This window comes from Babylonia areolata, chromosome 7 (assembly GCF_041734735.1).
Source record: "Babylonia areolata isolate BAREFJ2019XMU chromosome 7, ASM4173473v1, whole genome shotgun sequence".
In the NCBI taxonomy this organism is placed as follows: domain Eukaryota; kingdom Metazoa; phylum Mollusca; class Gastropoda; order Neogastropoda; family Buccinidae; genus Babylonia; species Babylonia areolata.
In genome coordinates, this window is record NC_134882.1 from 39512794 (window position 1) to 39532420 (window position 19627).

The 19627-nt window shown below is 40.7% G+C and overlaps 1 protein-coding gene across 6 annotated transcripts in view; it reads left to right on the plus strand.

The window, feature by feature from the left end:
- LOC143284025 (anoctamin-7-like) overlaps nt 1–19627 on the plus strand; it is an 88727-nt gene that overhangs the window by 63075 nt on the left and 6025 nt on the right. For 3 of the 6 annotated variants that reach the window (XM_076590574.1, XM_076590577.1, XM_076590575.1), the window contains 5 exons: nt 3194–3327; nt 5195–5275; nt 6283–6362; nt 8432–8800; nt 17866–17990. In XM_076590574.1, the coding sequence (XP_076446689.1) occupies nt 3194–3327; nt 5195–5275; nt 6283–6362; nt 8432–8800; nt 17866–17990 (789 nt within the window). The remainder of the gene's footprint in view (nt 1–3193; nt 3328–5194; nt 5276–6282; nt 6363–8431; nt 8801–17865; nt 17991–19627) is intronic. The other 3 variants (XM_076590578.1, XM_076590579.1, XM_076590580.1) reach the window with 3 other exon arrangements.

Sequence of the window (19627 nt, forward strand, 5' to 3'; positions counted from 1 at the left end):
CATGCTGGGTATTTTCGTGTCTCCATAACCCACCGAACACTGACATGGGTTACAGGATATTTAACGTGCGTATTTGATCTTCTGCGTGGGTATGCACACGAAGGGGGTTCAGGCACTAGCAGGTCTGCACATATGTTGACCTGGGAGATCGGAAAAATCTCCACCCTTTACCCACCAGGCACCGTTACCGTGATTCGAACCCGGGACCCTCAGATTGAAAGTCCAACACTTAAACCACTCGGCTATTGCGCCCGTCAGCTTTGTTCAAAGCAGCTGTGGGAGTTAGCTGATAATGGTCAGATTGCAACAGTCCGCTTTGTTCAAAGCAGCATAGTGGTTAGCATAGGGTGGTCAGCTTATAATGGTCAGCTTTGCTCAAAGTAATGTAACAGTCAGCTTATAATGGTCAGCTTTGCTCAAAGTAATGTAACAGTCAGCTTATAATGGTCAGCTTTGCTCAAAGTAATGTAACAGTCAGCTTATAATGTTCAGCAGTTACTCCCATCTTTTCGGCTGACTTGAATGAACTTCGCCTTGTCCGGTGTGTTCTTGGTTTGTACAGAGATATCAGCCCACTCATTGTGATGAGAAAGAAAAATGTATTTGTATTTGTATTCGTATTTCTTTTATCACAACAGATTTTTCTGTGTGAAATTCGGACTGCTCTCCCCAGGGAGAGCGCGTCGCTACACTACAGCGCCACATTTTTTTTTTTTTGTATTTTTTCCAGCGTGCACTTTTATTTGTTTTTCCTATCAAAGTGGATTTTTCTACAGAATTTTGCCAGGAACAACCCTTTTGTTGCTGTGGGTTTTTTTACGTGCGCTATGTGCATGCTGCACATGGGACCACGGTTTATCGTCTCATCCGAATGACTAGCGTCCAGACCACAACTCAAGGTCTAGTGGAGGGGGAGAAAATATCGGCAGCTGAGCCGTGATTCGAACCAACGTGCTCAGATTCTCTCGCTTTCTAGGCAGACGCGTTACCTCTAGGCCATCACTCCACAATAGAGATCCCATTTGTAGCATGCCCTTAGTGCATGTAAAGGAGCCTGTGGCAACAAAAGGGTTGCTCCTGGCAACATTCTGCAGAAAAATCCACTTTAATAAAGAAACAAATACACTCGCAGGCAGACAAAAAAAAGAATAGAAAAAAAAGGATGGTGCTTCACTATGGTGACACGCTTTCCATGTGGAGAGAGCAGCCCAAATTCCACACACAGAAATCTGTGACAAAATACACCACACCACGCACAATACAACACCACAACACACTACATCACACCACAACGCACATCACAACACAACACCACACGACACCACATACCACAACGCAACACAATACACCATGCCACACCACACCACACCACACCACTCCAGACCACACATGACACCACACCACACACCACATCACACCACACACCACACCACATCACATCACAACATACCACACCACACAACACAACACACCATGCCACACGATACCACACGCCACACCACACCACACATCACAACACCACACCACACAACACCACACAACACATGAAACCACGCACCACACCACACATCACAACACCACACACCACCAAACCATACAAAACCATACCATACCACACCACACACCACACCACTCACCACACCACACCACACCACACCACCATACCACACCACACAACACTTACACACATTCACCCAGCAACAGTATTGTAAAGGGACTGTTTTTTCAAATTCAGTTGCTGTGTTTAGGGATGTGGTACCAGATCCTGCTGTTCGTCAACCATAACAAAATACAATACAGTACAATACAATACAATACAATACAATACAATACAGCACAGTACAGTGCAGTGCAGTGCAGCGCAACGCTACGCAACAACACAACACAACACCTCACCACACCACACCACACACAATGTATACCACACAACACAACACAACACAATACAATGCAACAATACAACTACACACAACACACCACACTGCATCACGCACCACACAACACAACACAAACCACACAATACACACCACACCGCATCACGCACCACACAACACAACACAACACAACACAAACCACACACAAAACACACCACACCACATCACACACCACACCACACAACACAACACAACACAACAGTCACACCACACACAAAACACACCACACCACATCACGCACCACACCACACCACACCACACCACACCACACAACACAACACAACAGTCAAACACCTTCACCCAACAGCAGTATTGTGAAGGGACTGTTTTTTTAATGCCTGCTGCTGTGTGTCCAGGAATGTGGTACCAGGTCCTGCTGTTTGTCAGCTGTGATTCAACACAACACAACACAACACAACACAACACAACACAACACAGTTCAGTTCAGTTCAGTTAAGTTACTCAAGGAGGCGTCACTGCGTTCAGACAAATCCATATACACTACACCACATCTGCTAAGCAGATGCCTGACCAGCAGCATAACCCAACGCACTTCAAACAACACAACACAACACCACACAACACAACACACCACCACTTCAGGGACTTTTCAACTCACTCCAGACGATGGAACACTATAGCGTTCCTGACGTAAGGTAACGTTCTGAACGACGGAACACCGTAGTGGTTTCGACATTTAAAATTTTTTCCACATTTTCCTCATGGGGTAGCATGACAATCACAGCTACACCAAGCATTGCGAATGTGTCAAGGGTCGAATGGAAAGTTTCTTCATGAGATTTCCTAACAACACAGCGAGCCAGCGAGTTCAGGACCCCACACGACAAGCTAATCTGCATACGTATCGAAAATGGCGTCACAGGTGATGCAAGTGGACATTTTTTGAGCAAACTAGATCACGACAGTGGCTTTTACCACTGCTGAAGTGATTGAAATGCTCCAAACTGAAGGTTTTGACAACGATGAGGATGATGAAGGCATTGAATAAAGTATCTGCAGTGAAGAAAGCTACCAGCAAGAAGTTACTGATAGTGACTCAGCTTCTGAGAGCAGGGGGCGTTCACACAACGTGAGGAGAGGGGTCAGTGGGTCAAGTACAGTGAGTTTCATTCAGTTACTTTAGGTTTTGTATTTTTAGTGAGTTTTTTTTCCTAACCCTAACAAATGGGTCGTCTGTAGGGAAAAGCAAGGGAGAGAACTATTCATCTGGAGTGAATTAAAGCCTGCTGTGTGTTCAGGGATGTGGTACCAGATCCTGCTGTTCGTCAATTTTTGTGGCGTGGTGTCCAACGCCTTCCTGATCGCTTTCACCTCCAGCTGGGGGGACAAGTACAGCACCGCAGGAAAACTGATCATCGTCATCGGTTTTGAGGTGGGTGACGATAACGATAACAATAACGATAACAAATTTCATAAATGAGGGAAGTGGAAGTAGCATGCATACTTTTTTTTTAATGTTTTTTTGTGTGTGTTTTTTGTTGTTGATTTTTTGTTTATTTTACACCCAGCCCTCAGGGCTATATGGAAAAGATAAACTCAGAATGATCAAATATGTTGTGGATGAGATGATACACAGAGAGAGAGGGAGAGAGAGGGAGAGGGAAATAGTAGGGTGTGCTCACACACATATATGTTGTATGCATGTACACGTACACTGCATGCACTGTTGGGTAGGGAGATTGGGATGGTTCAATGGGGCCTTGAGAATGCTGACACCTGGACTTCATACAGGACTGTCATTGCAGTAGGAATACTTCTTCAAGTTCAAGAAATTTTTTTTCCTTTATTCAGTTTATTTCTTCTTCTTTTTTGTTTTGTTTTCAATGATAGTTTGTAGATATTTCATGAACAATTTTCCGATATTCATGAACTGTTCAAGAACCATGCATCAGCCACTTAAATTTGAATCTTTTTGAAAAGAAAAATACTTTCTGAATGGAAGGTTGATTGGCGTGCATGAATGCATTGGTTTGTGAATATCTGTTGAACATTTTGATTACCCACCCATGTAGGCAGCCACACTCCGTTTTCCTGGATGTGTATTCTGAGTGTGTTCTTGTTCCCATAATCAGGCATGCCTACCATTACTGAGGGCCTGTATTTGTCCTGGAAAATTGATAAAATGGACAGGATGTCCCAGAAATGCGAATATTTGCTGCATGTCCCAGAAAATAAAAAATCCAGCCGTAACATATTTTTTCCCGAAGTATCTAGTGGGTACAAGTGTACCCTTAGATGGCTTTCAACCATTGCCGAAGACACTTCATTAAGATATACGGAAATGCTGCCGAATATTACCGAAGCCACTTCGTGAAAAGCGGGAACTGTCCGAACAGTACCGAAGCGATTTTGTGAAAGTCCGCTCAGTTTCTGTCACCATATTGTACATAATGTAAGTAAAGGTAAGCCTACATTTTTCCATGTTTACATCCATTGTTTCTGGCTGTCAGACGACTGTTGTATGTTTGCTGAAATGTTCCAGAAAATAATACCCTGCCGCTGATTCTAATGTTTGTTGTTCCTGGAAAGCAAATTTTGTATTTCTATTTGTATTTCTTTTTATCACAACAGGTTTCTCTGTGTGAAATTCGGGCTGCTCTCCCCAGGGAGAGCGCATCGCTACACTACAGCGCCACCCATTTTTTTTGGGTATTTTTTCCTGCGTGCAGTTTTATTTGTTTTTCCTATCAAAGTGGATTTTTCTACAGAATTTTGCCAGGAACAACCCTTTTATTGCCGTGGGTTCTTTTACATGCGCTAAGTGCATGCTGCACACGGGACATCAGTTTATCGTCTCATCCGAATGACTAGCGTCCAGACCACCACTCAAGGTCTAGCAGAGGGGGAGAAAATACTGGCGGCTGAGTGGTGATTTGAACCAGCGCGCTCAGATTCTCTTGCTTCCTAGGCGGACGTGTTACCTTAGGCCACCACTCCACTCCACTTGGGGGTAGGCATGCCAGCATAATCCTCTGAATGATGATATGGACCATGTGTTTGATCTGAATGCGTATACACATGAAGGGGGTTCAGGCATTAGCAGATCTGCACGTCCGTTGACCCGATAGATCAGAAAAGTCTCCACCATCAACCCACCAGTGGGGTTTGAACACCGTACCTTCAGATTGAAAGTCCAACACTTTAACCGCTGACCTGCTGTGCTGGTCAAATTTATTGATGCTGTTGTTGTTGGCATTATTATTGTTGTTGTTGTTGTTATTTTTTGTTACTGTTTCCAGCATATAGTGTTTGCCCTGAAGTACGTTGTGGCCTACTTGATACCTGACACACCAGCTCATGTTCAGCTGTCTATACGTAGGGTAAGACTCTGTGTGTGTGTGTGTGTGTGTGTGTGTGTGTGTGTCTGTGTGTGTGTGTGTGTCTGTGTGTGTGTGTGTGTGTGTGTCTGTGTGTGTGTGTGTGTGTGTCTGTGTGTGTGTGTGTGTGTGTGTGTGTGAAAGTCATAATTTTAAGAAGCTAAATAGAATTTTATTTTAAGATGTTAAATTGGATAATCAATCACTGTTTTATTTTTTATTTTTCTTTTTTTTTTTTTTTTTGCATCACACCATCTGCAAAGATAATATGATGAAGTAGAACTGAAATAGATACATAAAAGAATAGTGTAATACTGAAATACACACTGACATATCTGTTTCACACACTTTCATGGACACACAAATACACGTGTTTGTGCATAAATACATAACACTCAATCCATTTCACACTCACAAATTCCTCATACTACACAATTGCACTGCCAAACACAAGTTTACACATGTGTGTGTTGCAAGTCAGAGGTTGGGTGCTGGTGTACACGACTGAAAAAGGTTTTAGTTACGCAGTGTACTGTCCTTTGTGAGTGTGCTTATCAGGATGTAAACTTCTGTCTGTCCATCTGTCTGTGTATTTGTCTGTCTGTGCGTCTGTCTCACCATTTTTGTTTTGATCGTGCTGTCTCTCCCTCTGTCTCTTTGTCTCTCTGTCTGTTTCTCTGTCTGTCTCTCTGTTTCTCTCTCGAATGTGAGCAATATTTTGACTTTGTGGATAAAAAGTGTTTTAGAGACTGCTTGATAAAATTACGGTTCGGTTTGCTCCCAATGAATGGATCATTTTTCAGGGGAACATTCGAATGTAATTTGAATTACGCATGTGAATGTTTTAACGTGGTTCAAGGTGAAAATCATTTTATAAGCAGTTGTGACTTCTACAGTAACTGTAGGCAAAAACATCTGAACATTTTGTGTGTGTGTGTGGTTGTGCAAATGGTTGTGTGTGTGTGTGTGTGTGTGTGTGTGTGTGTGTGTGTGTGTGTGTGTGACAACAGGAGCAGTACCAGATACAGAGGATCATGGAGGAGACCAGGAAAGAAACAGACTACTCCCATCTCTTCCCTGTTCTGGACATGTGAGTATCGGGGAGGGTGGGAGGGAGGGGTCGGTTTGTGGGCAGTCTGGTGGGCGTGGGGAGGGGGCGTGTCGGGGGGAGGGGGGGGGGGTGGTACTGGCCAACACCGACAGCAGTGGAAGCCAAACTGTATGGCACCCTGGAGGGGGGGAGGGGTTAGAGGCCAGAGGGGCTGTTTTCCTCATCAGTCTAGTTAGAGAATGCCAGTGATAATTCTAGATTCATTTTCTGCTTTGTAAAGTGATGGTGAGAACGATGAGGAAGATATTGAAAGCTTAGTCTAGTCAGAGAATATAATAGGGAAAAAAGTCTGAGTATACAAAAAAACCCAACAACAACAAAAAAAACCCAAAACCAAAAAAAAACAACAGAACAACAAATATTCTGCCCAAGCTGAGAGATATATAAAAAAAACAAAGTGCACACCAGGAATCACCTTTCAGCCATGTCGTTCACCATTGAAGCAACCAAAAAATCTGATCACTTTATTTATTCTTTCCCGCCTTAATTACAGGAGCTCACTTCTTGCTGATTCTCCCCAACTTTTGATTGATAAACTTTGGAAGTTTCAGAATGCTGCCGTTTGCCTTGTCTTCAAGGCTTCCAAGAAAAACCCACACTAAACCCCCCCACACACCCCCCGTTGGTTCAACTCCACTGGCTTCCTGTCGTTCAGAAGAATGGATTACAAAACTTTCCTTCATGTGTTTCAGTACTTGTTTTCAATACTGTTTTTGGTATGTCCCTTCAGTATTTGACCTTGTTCATGATTATGTTCCATCCGGTTCATTGCGACCATCTGCTTGTTCCTATATTTTCTGTGCCCATTGTGAAAAGATGTTACAAGGACAGCATTCCATTTCGTCCTTTGGTCCTGTCACCTGGAATTAATTTTTCCTAGCAAATTTGTAGTGCTGAATCAGAATGGCAGTTCAAGTCTGGCCTGAGAATGTACAGGTTTGCTGTCATGGATCTGTAGTGTGGTGTGTGTGAGTGTGTGTGTGCATGTGTGTGTGTGTGTGTGTGTGCACGTGTGTGTGTGTGTGTGTCTGTGTGCATGCGCATACGTGTGTGCGTGCGCATGCATGTTTGTGTGTGTGCATGTGCATGTGTGTGTGTGTGTGTGTGTGCTGTGTGTGTGTGCGCTTTGTCATTGTGTGTGTGTGCGCATGCATGTTTGTGTGTGTGCATGTGCATATGTGTGTGTGTGCACTTTGTCATTGTGTGTGTGTGCGCGTGCATGTTTGTGTGTGTGCATGTGCATATGTGTGTGCTGTGTGTGTGTGCACTTTGTCATTGACACAGTCCATTTGCCATGCATGTAAGTCTTGTTTTTAGTGCCCAGTGTTGTTAGTTTTTGTAACTGTTCTTTCCCCCTGTATTGATGGTAACTGTTGGCGTTACAGCGCCCCTGTGCAGTAGAGGTAGAGTGCGTCATGAACACCCAGTATTATTACGACAATAATTGAACACCAGCGATACCTTTTTTCTTTCTTTTTTGACTCACCTGTGTAAACAAAGTGAGTCTATGCTTTAACCCGGTGTTCGGTTGTCTGTGTGTGTGTGTGTGTGTGTGTGTGTGTGTCCGTGTGTCTGTGTGTCCATGGTAAACTTTAACATTGACATTTTCTCTGCAAATAATTTGTCAGTTGACACCAAATTTGGCATAAAAATAGGAAAAATTCAGTTCTTTCCAGTCATCTTGTTTAAAACAATATTGCACCTCTGGGATGGGCACAAAAAACAAAAACAAAAAAAAGAAGCCTAATTATATGCAAACTGCATTTACTGTTATATTTTTTGTATTCTCTGAACTTGGCACTTTGACCTCTTATTCTGACACAACAACAAGAGAAGCCATTATTATCATTATTTGTTCAAACAGGAACTTCTTTTGCTAAGCATGGAATTTTTATTCATTTTGCAAACGTTTTGGTACAGATAGTAAAAAAGGGAAATTACTCTGTAATTAATGCTAGGGGACTTAATTTATCACAAGTGAGTCTTGAAGGCCTTGCCTCTCTTGTTTTTTTTTTTTAACAAACACCACTTACGCATTGTCCTGGCAGGGAAGACGTGGGCGATGACACTGACGCTGGTGGCGACGCTGCTGCAGGTCGACACCCCTCAGCAGAGCGCCCCCATGGCAAGGGCGCAACACACGTCGCGCACCGACACGCCGGCAACGCGTCACGCAAGCACTACGAGTCGGACACGGCACCGCCGCACGCGCTTGAGAGCAGCTTTGAAGGGTATGTTGTTCCTACTGCTACTGCTGACCCCGGGGAGGAGTTACAGGCAGGTGCCATGAACTCAGGCGGAGACCTGTGGTACTGTGTGCACGATTCCAATGGGGGGCGCTCAGGCCCCAAAGGGTCGAAGCATTCTGGGAAGTTTGAGGCTCGGCAGCCGTCTGAAACGGATCTCTTTAGTTCCAGGTGTGTGTTGTTGGCACTTTTTTTGTTTTTGTTTTTGTTTTTTGTGTGTCTTTTTGGGGGGTTTTGGTTGTTTTGTGAGTTGTTGTTTTTTTGTGTTTTGTTTTCAGTCATTTGGCTTTTGTACCGTGCATGCTTTCCAGACCTGCTTTTAAAAAAACGATGAGAGTGTTATATTTCGTTTTTTGGGGGGGAGCTTTAGGTTTGTGAATAACAGAAAAATAAGCATTTCAGAAATTGTCTGTGTACACTTTATATCACATCTTATTATGTTTAACACAAAAATTCGTCTTGAATTTAAAAGCTTGTCTAATCTGTGATATGTATTCTATCATGTTTATCTTACCATTTAGTTTTCGTTCAAACTGTGGAAAGGTTTCAATGGAAATTGCTTTCACTCTTTGCTATTGGTAACATTAGTTGACCTGTAGAATTGAGTCTTACTGGTCTTCTCCATGTAGTAACTGCATTTCCAATCCTACTTCAGTGTATAAAATGACTGTAATTTTTTGTTATACTTTTTCTTATCTCCACTTTTAGCTCTTTTTTTTTTCGTACAGCCTTTGTATGTGTCATCAAGTAAAGGATTACATGCATGCACACACCACACACACACACATACACACACACACACACACACACACACACACATGTATATACATGCAACACATACACACACTCATACACACATGCAACACATACACATACATACACACACATGCAACACATACACACACACATACACATGCAACACACACACACATGCACATGCAACACATACACTTAACACACACACACACACACACACACACACACACATACACTCACATACACGTACAGACACACAGACAAAGACACATACAGACACACAGACACAGACACAGACACACACACACACACACACACACACACACACACACACATACGCACACACAGAGATACATGCACGTACACTCAAACACAAAAGTGCCCCTTCCTTCTTAGTAGTTACAAGTGAGTCAGTAATTGTATATGGAATAGGGGGAGTGCATAGAATGGAGAAGAAAAATTATACATACACACACAACAGAAAATATTTGATATCAGATGTTAATATAGTCAGAGAAAAGTTACTGGCTTTGATGCAGGAGAATGATATAAATGGGACATTGGCCAAAACCAGACTGAAACTACATCCATAGCTGTGAAGATTTGCGTGCATGTTTGTGTACATCACTCTTTCATTTTCCAGAACAGGTTTAGCAAAAAGGGCGAATGTTCTGTGACTTTGAATTCTAACACTTCTAAACTTTGTATGTCCACAGAAACTTATCAACGCAAACATGTCCTGCAACTTTGTTTGAATCTTTAACACTTTTGAATTTTGTATCCTTACAGAAACTTATCAAAGAAAGCCTGTTCTGTGACTTGAATTCTTGACATGTTTAATTAAACTTTGTATCTTCACAGAAACCTGTCAAAACAAATTTGTATCTGTGACTTTTAATCTTAACACTTTGAAACTTTGTATCTTCACAGAAGATAAAGGCAACTATATATAAGGACTTTTTTTTAAGAAAATGTTTTTAAGGTGAATGAAGACTAACAAATATTAGCATCTTTTACTGAATGATGATATCAGTTTTTAGAAGATCTAGCAGCTGTATAAAGGCGTAAAAACACACTAGTGATATTTTCCGCACATTTGAAGGGGTAGAGTACCCTGAGTTTTGATGATTTGGTTCATAGTGATTATTAAAACATGATCACATAAATGTTTTAGCACTGTTAGCATTTTGGCAGTGAGACCAAAGGAGGAGGAATTTTTGTTTAATGTCCCGTCACACATATCGGTGATTGAAGACATTTTGTTAAAGTATTTATGAATACATCTGAGTATTATCGGTTAGAAGGGGTGGGAGATGTGGATGAGTGGAGGGTTGGGGGAAACTGGGCAAATGAGGGTAAAAATGTGGGTGAAATTTGGAAGAAAAACAAAACAAACAAAAAAACCCCTCTAAATACAGTAACAGGAAATTACTTAAAGGACTTTGTAAAAGAGAAGTTGTTAAACTGACAAGCGAAACAACTGATAATGAATGCAAAAAGTCAAAAACATCAACGTTCTCAGTCACTTGTGAAGACACACTTTCGCTGTGTAGGTATTTTCCACCTGTCAGACTTACTTTTGTTTTTGTTTGGGGGACCACGGAGAAATGAATATTGAGAGGGGGCATTATTGGTGAATGTGTTTGTGTGGGAGTTTGTAACTGTGTGGATGTTTGCATGTGTGTGTGTGTGTGTGGGTGTGTGTGTGTGTGATGTGTCTATGTCTGTGTGTATGTATGCGTATGTGTGCGCGTGCACACACACACACACACACACACACACACATACACACACATGTGTGTGTGTACTTTTGCACATATGCTTGCTGTTCTTATTAATGAGTGAGTGTATCAGTGTGTAAAAATCCTGCTTTAAAACAACAACAACACACACACACAAACTTACTATTTCCTCTTCAGAAATCGGTTTGCCTGTTTCAGATATTTTTTTGCATTGCCAGAGGCTCTGATTTTGCTTTCAAAAGGGTTTTTTGTTTGTTTCTTGTTGTTTTTTTTACTATAAGAATCACATGTTGCTTGAATCTGCTGGATGCGACTAGCTTTTCCCAGTGTATGTAATGTTTAATTTCATTATTTGGTTTAAACAGATTTTGTTTGTTCTAAGACTGTACAACATAGCTCTGAAAACATTAAAACATTGAGCTAAAGTTTTTGAAATGTGCACTTATGATAGTATGTACACCACATTATTTATATGGGGCAAAAGAAAAATGATAGTGTGTACACTTCATTATTCATATAGGGCAAAAGAAACCATGACGAGAAACTTAGATTTAAAAAACAACGACACACAAACAAACAAAACAAACAAAAACAACCTAAACAGTGCTTGAAATGTTTCTGAGTATGACACTTTCACAGCAGGGTTGTGCAATTAAAACAAGACCATGCGAAGAACTTTTGTCATTTTGAAGGTAACTCTGCAAAGACGCTTGCAATGGATAAATAAATGAATGAAATATAATACTGTTAGTAGCAGTGGTATTAAAAGGACTGGCTCAAGCCAAAGACTTATGCATGGTTTATGAACATGCTTTTGTTTGCTGGGTTTTCAAATTGCATGCACACATCCTATCTTATAATGTGAAGCAGGATTCGTTTTATTTTTGTTTTTGTTTTACTCTCCATGTACAAAATATTTATACTGAATGTTTCCACAAGTTATTTATGTAGACTATGTTCGCTGGCATGCTACCAGATAGTGATTGTTACCAAAGAGATACAGAATTGTGTTTGCTTGAAAGAGTAGTCTGTCATGACATACATGGTTATTTCCCTTCGACCGTAGTTAATTCCCTTAGACCATTACTGGATGCATCAGAATCTGTTCTGTCCACAGAGCAAAACTTTTTCTTTTCTTTTTCTGTCTGGTAGTCGGCTGAAAATCCGGCTATTTATTAGTTAATAGAAATGGGTGAGTTGTTATTTTATTTTAATTTTTTTTAATTCTTTAGTTGGGAATCGACCACGGGACTAGCTGCAAACAGGATGTAGGTGGTGGACTTCAGTCTTGTTTTAAAAAAAAAAGTTTGTTGTTGCTTTTTGTGCTTTCAGAACACATTGTCTTCGGAACACATTTTTCTTTGTCTTCTTTGCTGTCGGAGCACATTTTTCTTTGTCTTCTTTGCTGTCGGAGTACATTTTTCTTTGTCTTCTGTGCTGTCGGAGCACATTCTTCTTTGTCTTGTTTGCTGTCGGAGCACATTTTTCTTGGTCTTCTTTGCTGTCGGAGCACATTTTTGTCGGAGCACATTCTTCTTTGTCTTGTTTGCTGTCGGAGCACATTTTTCTTGGTCTTCTTTGCTGTCGGAGCACATTTTTCTTTGTCTTCTTTGCTGTCGGAGCTTATTCACTTATCGCTTTCTTTTCTAACATACTGAAACTAGTGAGGTCTTTGTCACAGGAAGCAGTAAAATGAAAGGTGTTGTCGGAGTCTGACTTTGTATCGACAGGTAATTTGCTGGAGGTGTCGTGGCAGCATTGGTTAGACATTGGACTTCTGATGCAGCGTTCACCAGTGTGAATGGGTACCTGACTTCAGCCGGGGATGGTTAAGGCCAGACACTACAGTCAAATAAACAACTTTTTATTTCTATCTCTCTCTCTTTTTTTTTTTTCTTTTTTTTTTGTCTACTAGGTGTATCATCACTTGTGGATCACAAAAAAAGTGTTCTTAGATTTCTGTGAATACCTGTTGCTATGGAAACAAATCAACATGGCCACCAAACAATGTATCAAAGAAATCGGGTTTGTGGTCCATGTGGTGCATGCAGACACTTTTTGTTATGTGGACTTGATACACAATGACATTATCTTCATTTTCACGTGAGATTGTGTTGATTCTTCAATTATTGTACTTTTTATGAATTTTTGAAATTTTGGGAATCGCGAAATCCTCAAAATTTGCAATGGGTAAAAAGATTGGAACTGCTTTGAAGTAAAACCCAGAGAATATTTTCATACATACTCACGACAAAACTTCAGTAACATGTCATAAAACAATCGTGCAAAGTCTCATGGTTGTAGGTTTACTCATCATTGAGCAAGTCCAAGGTATGTTTCACGACTTGTGTCGAAATTGAACAAAATAAACACTTATGTGATTCAGCAAGCAATCTTTATTGGCAATTTTTTCATTGTTAAAGACATCTTTACAGTGGAAAAACTTATGCATATGATAGAAGAGATGTTCAAGAATCAAAATCCATCAAAAACCCAAATCATGAAAAATCATCATTTTGGTCTCTTTTGCACTGCCGTGTCCCCCCTGAAGTCAATAATACTGTTGTGCGTTTCTATACATGGAGCATGACCTTAACGTCATAGCTGATCTGCTTACATTGTAGCATATAAATCTGAGACTGTAACAGTTTAAGGGAGGTAACATATGTTCGTAAATGACAGTTTTATGGTTTTAAATGGATTTTCCTCCCTTGATTGTGACTGTTGGAGTATGTGAAAAAAAAGACCTAACTCACCGAAGTCTAGATTTAGACTGGATGTATTAGGTGAGATGGCGGCTAGTTGATCGACTCAGTGTTTTAGACTGTTGAAAAAATGATGAATTAGTGTTAGAACAAGGCTTGGTTGAAGAAGATGGGTTTTTTTTAATGTTTCAAACGGATGCCAGGGAGCTCGATGTGTCATTAGAATATTGACTAGAATAGAGCGGTGACCAGCATCACAAACATCTATTTTTCTTGGGGCTGTTGACCTTTTTGCATGGACTGTGAAGTAGTTATACTTATATCTGCATCCACACAGAACTTCAAGTTAAGAATATTTATAAACCTTTTATGTTTTTGCACTTTCTCTTGATCACTAATTTGTCTGAGTATCTGGGTTAATCTTTTTGTGATTTTTCTGGGTGCATGGCGCGTGGTTGTGTCTTTGACTCGATTGAGTTGAAACGGCGGAAGGAGAGGATTTGGCTGAGCCTATGTTGAGCCTCAAACATAGTAGAGATGAATTCACTGCCCTGGTTGCTGTAAAAGGTTTATTGGACCTTTTAACCTTTTTATTTTCATATGCCTGATTAGGCCAAGCAGTGTATTTGTTGATACAGTTATCTTTATATCTGTAGCTCAGTGCATTCTTAGGGTTATCATTATTCTGGAGAACTGACTGGTCTGTTGCTTTTTTTTTTTTTTTTTTTTGCATGGTTTCTACCCCTTGGAATATGATATGTTGGTGTCCTTACCTGCATCTCTGTGTCTGTCTGTGTATTGTCTCTCTCTGTTTCTTTGCCATTGTTGGCTGTCTTCATATATCCTGTGTCAGCAACACAAGGAGTGACCTGGAATGTGCAGACACTGATACACGTTAGTCAAGTTCAGTTTATGCCCTCAGAGGCATGTTAGTATTATTATTATTGATACTTAAACAGCGCCTGTCTTCGGTCAGAGACCAAACTCGAAGCGCTTTACCAGCACAGAGTCATTTATCTGCACGGCATCCTGTCTACCTGCGTAGAGCCGACTGACTGCTATTCTTAGGCGCTCATCATTCGTTTCCTTTGTCGTTCAGTCAGGCTTCGATCATGTTCACACATTCTGAGGTATCATTGAATGGATTTTTCTGTTGTTCAGTTGCTTGGGTCTTCATTCTGTTGAAGGTTTCATGGTTTGAGGGGTGCAGTACACGTCTTGTTTCTTAGCTTTACTGAAATTTAATAATTTTTAAAGTCCTTTTCAGGGAAATTCCATGTCTTCCATGTGATGGATGGTAGGTCCTGCATCATATCCAGCTTTGGTTTGACTTCAGCCTATGTGGAGTGATGGCCTAGAGGTAACGCGTCCACCTAGGAAGCGAGAGAATCAGAGCGCGCTGGTTCCAATCACGGCTCAGCCGCAAATATTTTCTCCCCCTCCACTAGACCTTGAGTGATGGTCTGAACGCTAGTCATTCGGATGAGACGATAAACCGAGGTCCCATGTGCAGCATGCACTTAGCTCACATAAAAGAACCCACGACAACAAAAGGGTTGTTCCTGGCAAAATTTTGTCGAAAAATCCACTTTGATAGGAAAAAGAAATAAAACTGCTTGCAGGATAAAAACAACAAAAAAATGGGTGGCGCTGTAGTATAGCGACATGCTCTCCCTGGGGAGAGCAGCCTGAATTTCACACAGAGAAATCTGTTGTGATAAAAAGAAATAACAAATACAAATAACTTGGGTGCTGCCCCCTTCACCTCTCACATTCCCCTTCCAGGTCAGAGGTAAGACTTATGGACACAGATCGTTTTCCTTTCAATCGCCAAAGACATGGAACAAGCTCCCTGATAACATCCGTCATTCTGATTCCCTCGCATCTTTTAAATCTCGTCTCAGAACTCACCTTTTCCCTCAGCAATAAGTTCAGTTGTGGCAGGTCCACTTCCTTTGCGTTAGCTGTGCTTGACTATGTGTGTATACATATGTATATGTACATAACTATATGCATGTATATGAATGTGTATAGTGTGTGTGTGTGTGTTTATGTAAGTTTGCGCCTGCCTATGTGTGCGTATGTGTTAGGGTAGCTGTTAGATACACATGTATGTTAAAATGTATTATGCATTGTGTGTGTGTGGGTGGGTGGGTGGGGGGTGTCTTAATTTGGTGTGTGTATGTAACATTGATGTAATGTTTTATGTTAACAAAAGCGTTTTTGTAAAGCACCTAGAGCAGATTTCTGGATAGTGTGCTATATAAGTATTCATTATTATTATTATTATTATTATTATTCCTCCCCCCCAAAAAGGGCAGTAACTCTTACTGTACCAGTGCACAGAGGGGACTGGTACATTCTTGCCAGTTCTGTACTTTTTTTTTTCCTGAACAGTCCATCTTGTCTTTCCAAGCTTTTGCAGCAACTGTAGATGAGTGCCGGTTTTGTAATAGACAAGACGTGTTTTTTGACTCACTTGTGTACACAAAGTGAGTCTATGTTTTAACCCGGTGTTCGGTTGTCTCTGTGTGTGTGTGTGTGTGTCTCCCTGTGTCTGTGTGTCCGTGGTAAATTTTAACATTGACATTTTCTCTGCAAATACTTTGTCAGTTGACACCCAATTTGGCATAAAAATAGGAAAAATTCAGTTCTTTCCAGTCATCTTGCTTAAAACAATATTGCACCTCTGGGATGGGCACAAAAAAAAAAGAAAGAAAAAAAAAGAAGCCTAATTATATGCAAACTGCATTTACTGTTATATTTATATTTTTTGTATTCTCTAAACTTGGCACTTTGACCTCTTATTCTGACACAACAACAAGAGGAGTCATTATTATCATTTTTTTGTTCAAACAGGAACTTCTTTTGCTAAGCATGGAATTTTTATTTATTTTGCAAACGTTTTGGTGCAGAAAGTAAAAAAAAAGGGAAATTACTCTGTAATTAATGCTAGGGGGGCTTAATTTATCACAAGTGAGTCTTGAAGGCCTTGCCTCTCTTGTTTTTCTGTTTTTTAATTACTCCCTTACTCACTGTGGTGGTTTCATGACCGTTACGGATATCAGTAGTTTGTTTTATGTCTGTGCTGGTGATGGTTGCTGTGTTCAGTTTAGGTAGTGTGTGAGGGGCAGGGGCGGAGTGTCATGGTTTGCGGTGTTGTTGTTGTTGTTGTTGTTGGGGACAGTGGTCGATTGGGGTGAAGGGTTTGGACAGGTGTCGTGTCACTTTGCGACAGTGTCACACACACACACTTTATGCTCTCTCCCACTCTCTTTCTCTCTCTCTCTCTCCCTCTCTGTCTCTCTCCCTCTCTCTCTCCCTCTCTCTCTCTCTCTCTCTCCCTGTCTCTTTCTCTTTCTCTCTCTCTCTCACACACACACTCTCTCTCTCTTTTTCTCACACACACACACACACACTCTCTCTATCTCTCTCCCTCCCTCTCTCTCTTTCACACACACACGCACTCTCTCTCTCTTTCTCTCTCCCTCTCTCTCTCTCCCTCTCTCTTTCACACACACACGCACACTCTCTCTCTCTCTCTCTCTCTCTCTCTCTCATACATGCCCACACTAACACATAAGCACACAGAGACACATACACAGATCACACACAGAGACATACTCACACACACACACACTGTCTCTCTCTCTCTCTCTCTCTCTCTCTCTCACACACACACACACACACACTCACTCACTCACCTCACTCATACATGCTCACACACACACACACACACACACACACACACACACACACACACACACACACACACACACAGAGAAACACACACTGAGTATGTGTATGCTCTGCGAGTGTGTATGTTTGTGTTTCTCTTTCTCTTTGTTTTGTGTTGTTGAATATTTCCACGCAGTCAACTGATTTACAAACTGATTAAAAAAAATTAACTGCATGGTGATGAAACAATTTTTTTTCAAAAACAACCTCTTTTTTTTTTTTAGTCAGTTTCTTGTAGTAGTATTAACACTTAACCATTCACTTCATGTCGTATGTAACCAAGGTGTATTTTCAGAAATAGCCGTGTCAGCACCTCCGATGTCAAACCAAGGGAGCGCAACCTTTCGTGGGAGAACAACGAGTCGGACAGAGTGCAGTCCCCTGGTATGCTTCCCAACACCCCTGCCACTAATGCTCAGGGTGTGTGTGTGTGTGTTTTGTCGCTTTGTTGTTTGTTTGTTTTTTTAACCTCCAATTTACTGCTGACTTGGCTATGGGTCTTTTTTTTTTTAATCGCTTGCTTTTTACTTGGCTTTCTTTGCAACATTGAGGTGTCTGACTGCGCTTGGTGTTTGCCGCTAATCCTACTTGCTTGTCGCAGAACGTATGTTCATTTGAATACATGTATGACACAAAGTTCTGAGGAAATCGCTATGTGGGACTTGATGCGAGGTAAGGTATAAGAATATTTAAAAGCAAACAATAAAAAAAAAAAAAAGGGATTCTGAGACAAAATGAAAGCATATGAAGTATACATCGGTAAGTACATTGGATGCAGTATATATATTTTTTTCATTGCAGATTCATACACCACATTATTTTGGTTGAAAAGTTTTGTTTATGTACTTTAATCTGACTGAAAGGACACACCCTCTGCCCTCTCGAATACTGTTCTTGCTGACCGGAAGCAAACCAAAACGGTGGGTTGAAGTCTCCTAGCGTTTGCTGTGCTCACTGTGGGCTGCTGTTCTTCGTCGGCTACTTTTGTTGGAGTCAGCTCCCATGGTCACTTTTATGTACAAGTGGACCTTTACAAGTATGACCGTTTTTACCCTGCCATGTATTGTATTGTATTGTGTTGCGTTGTATCATATTGTGTTGCATTGCATTGTGTTGTGTTGTATTGTATTGTATTGTATCGTACTGTATTGTATCATATTGTGTTGCATTGCATTGCATTGTGTTGTATTGTATCGTACTGTATTGTATCATATTGTGTTGCATTGCATTGCATTGTGTTGTATTGTATCGTACTGTATTGTATCATATTGTGTTGCATTGCATTGTGTTGTATTGTATCATATTGTATCGTACTGTATTGTATCATATTGTGTTGCATTGCATTGCATTGTGTTGTATTGTATCGTACTGTATTGTATCATATTGTGTTGCATTGCATTGTGTTGTATTGTATTGTATTGTATTGTATCATATTGTGTTGCATTGCATTGCATTGCGTTGTGTTGTATTGTATTGTATTGTACTGTATTGTATCATATTGTGTTGCATTGCATTGCATTGTGTTGTGTTGTATTGTATTGTATCATAGTGTATTGTATCATATTGTGTTGCATTGCATTGCATTGTGTTGTGTTGTATTGTATTGTATCATAGTGTATTGTATCATATTGTGTTGCATTGCATTGCATTGTGTTGTATTGTATTGTATCGTACTGTATTGTATCATATTGTGTTGCATTGCATTGTGTTGTATTGTATTGTATCGTAGTGTATTGTATCATATTGTGTTGCATTGCATTGTGTTGTATTGTATTGTATTGTATTGTATTGTAGTAATTCATCTGTCACATAAGATCTCTCCATGTGAAATTCTGGCTGCTCTCCTCAGGGAGAGCATGACACTAAGTTGGAAGCACCACCCATTTATTGTACATTTTTTCTGTCTGCAAATGTATTTAAAGCAAAGCAGATTTCCTGCAGAATCTTGCCAGGCCAACCATTTTGTTGTTGTGGGTTCTTTTATGTATGCTGTAGCGCATGTTGCACACATGTCCGCAGTTTATCGTCTCATCTGAATGACTAGTGTCCAGACCACT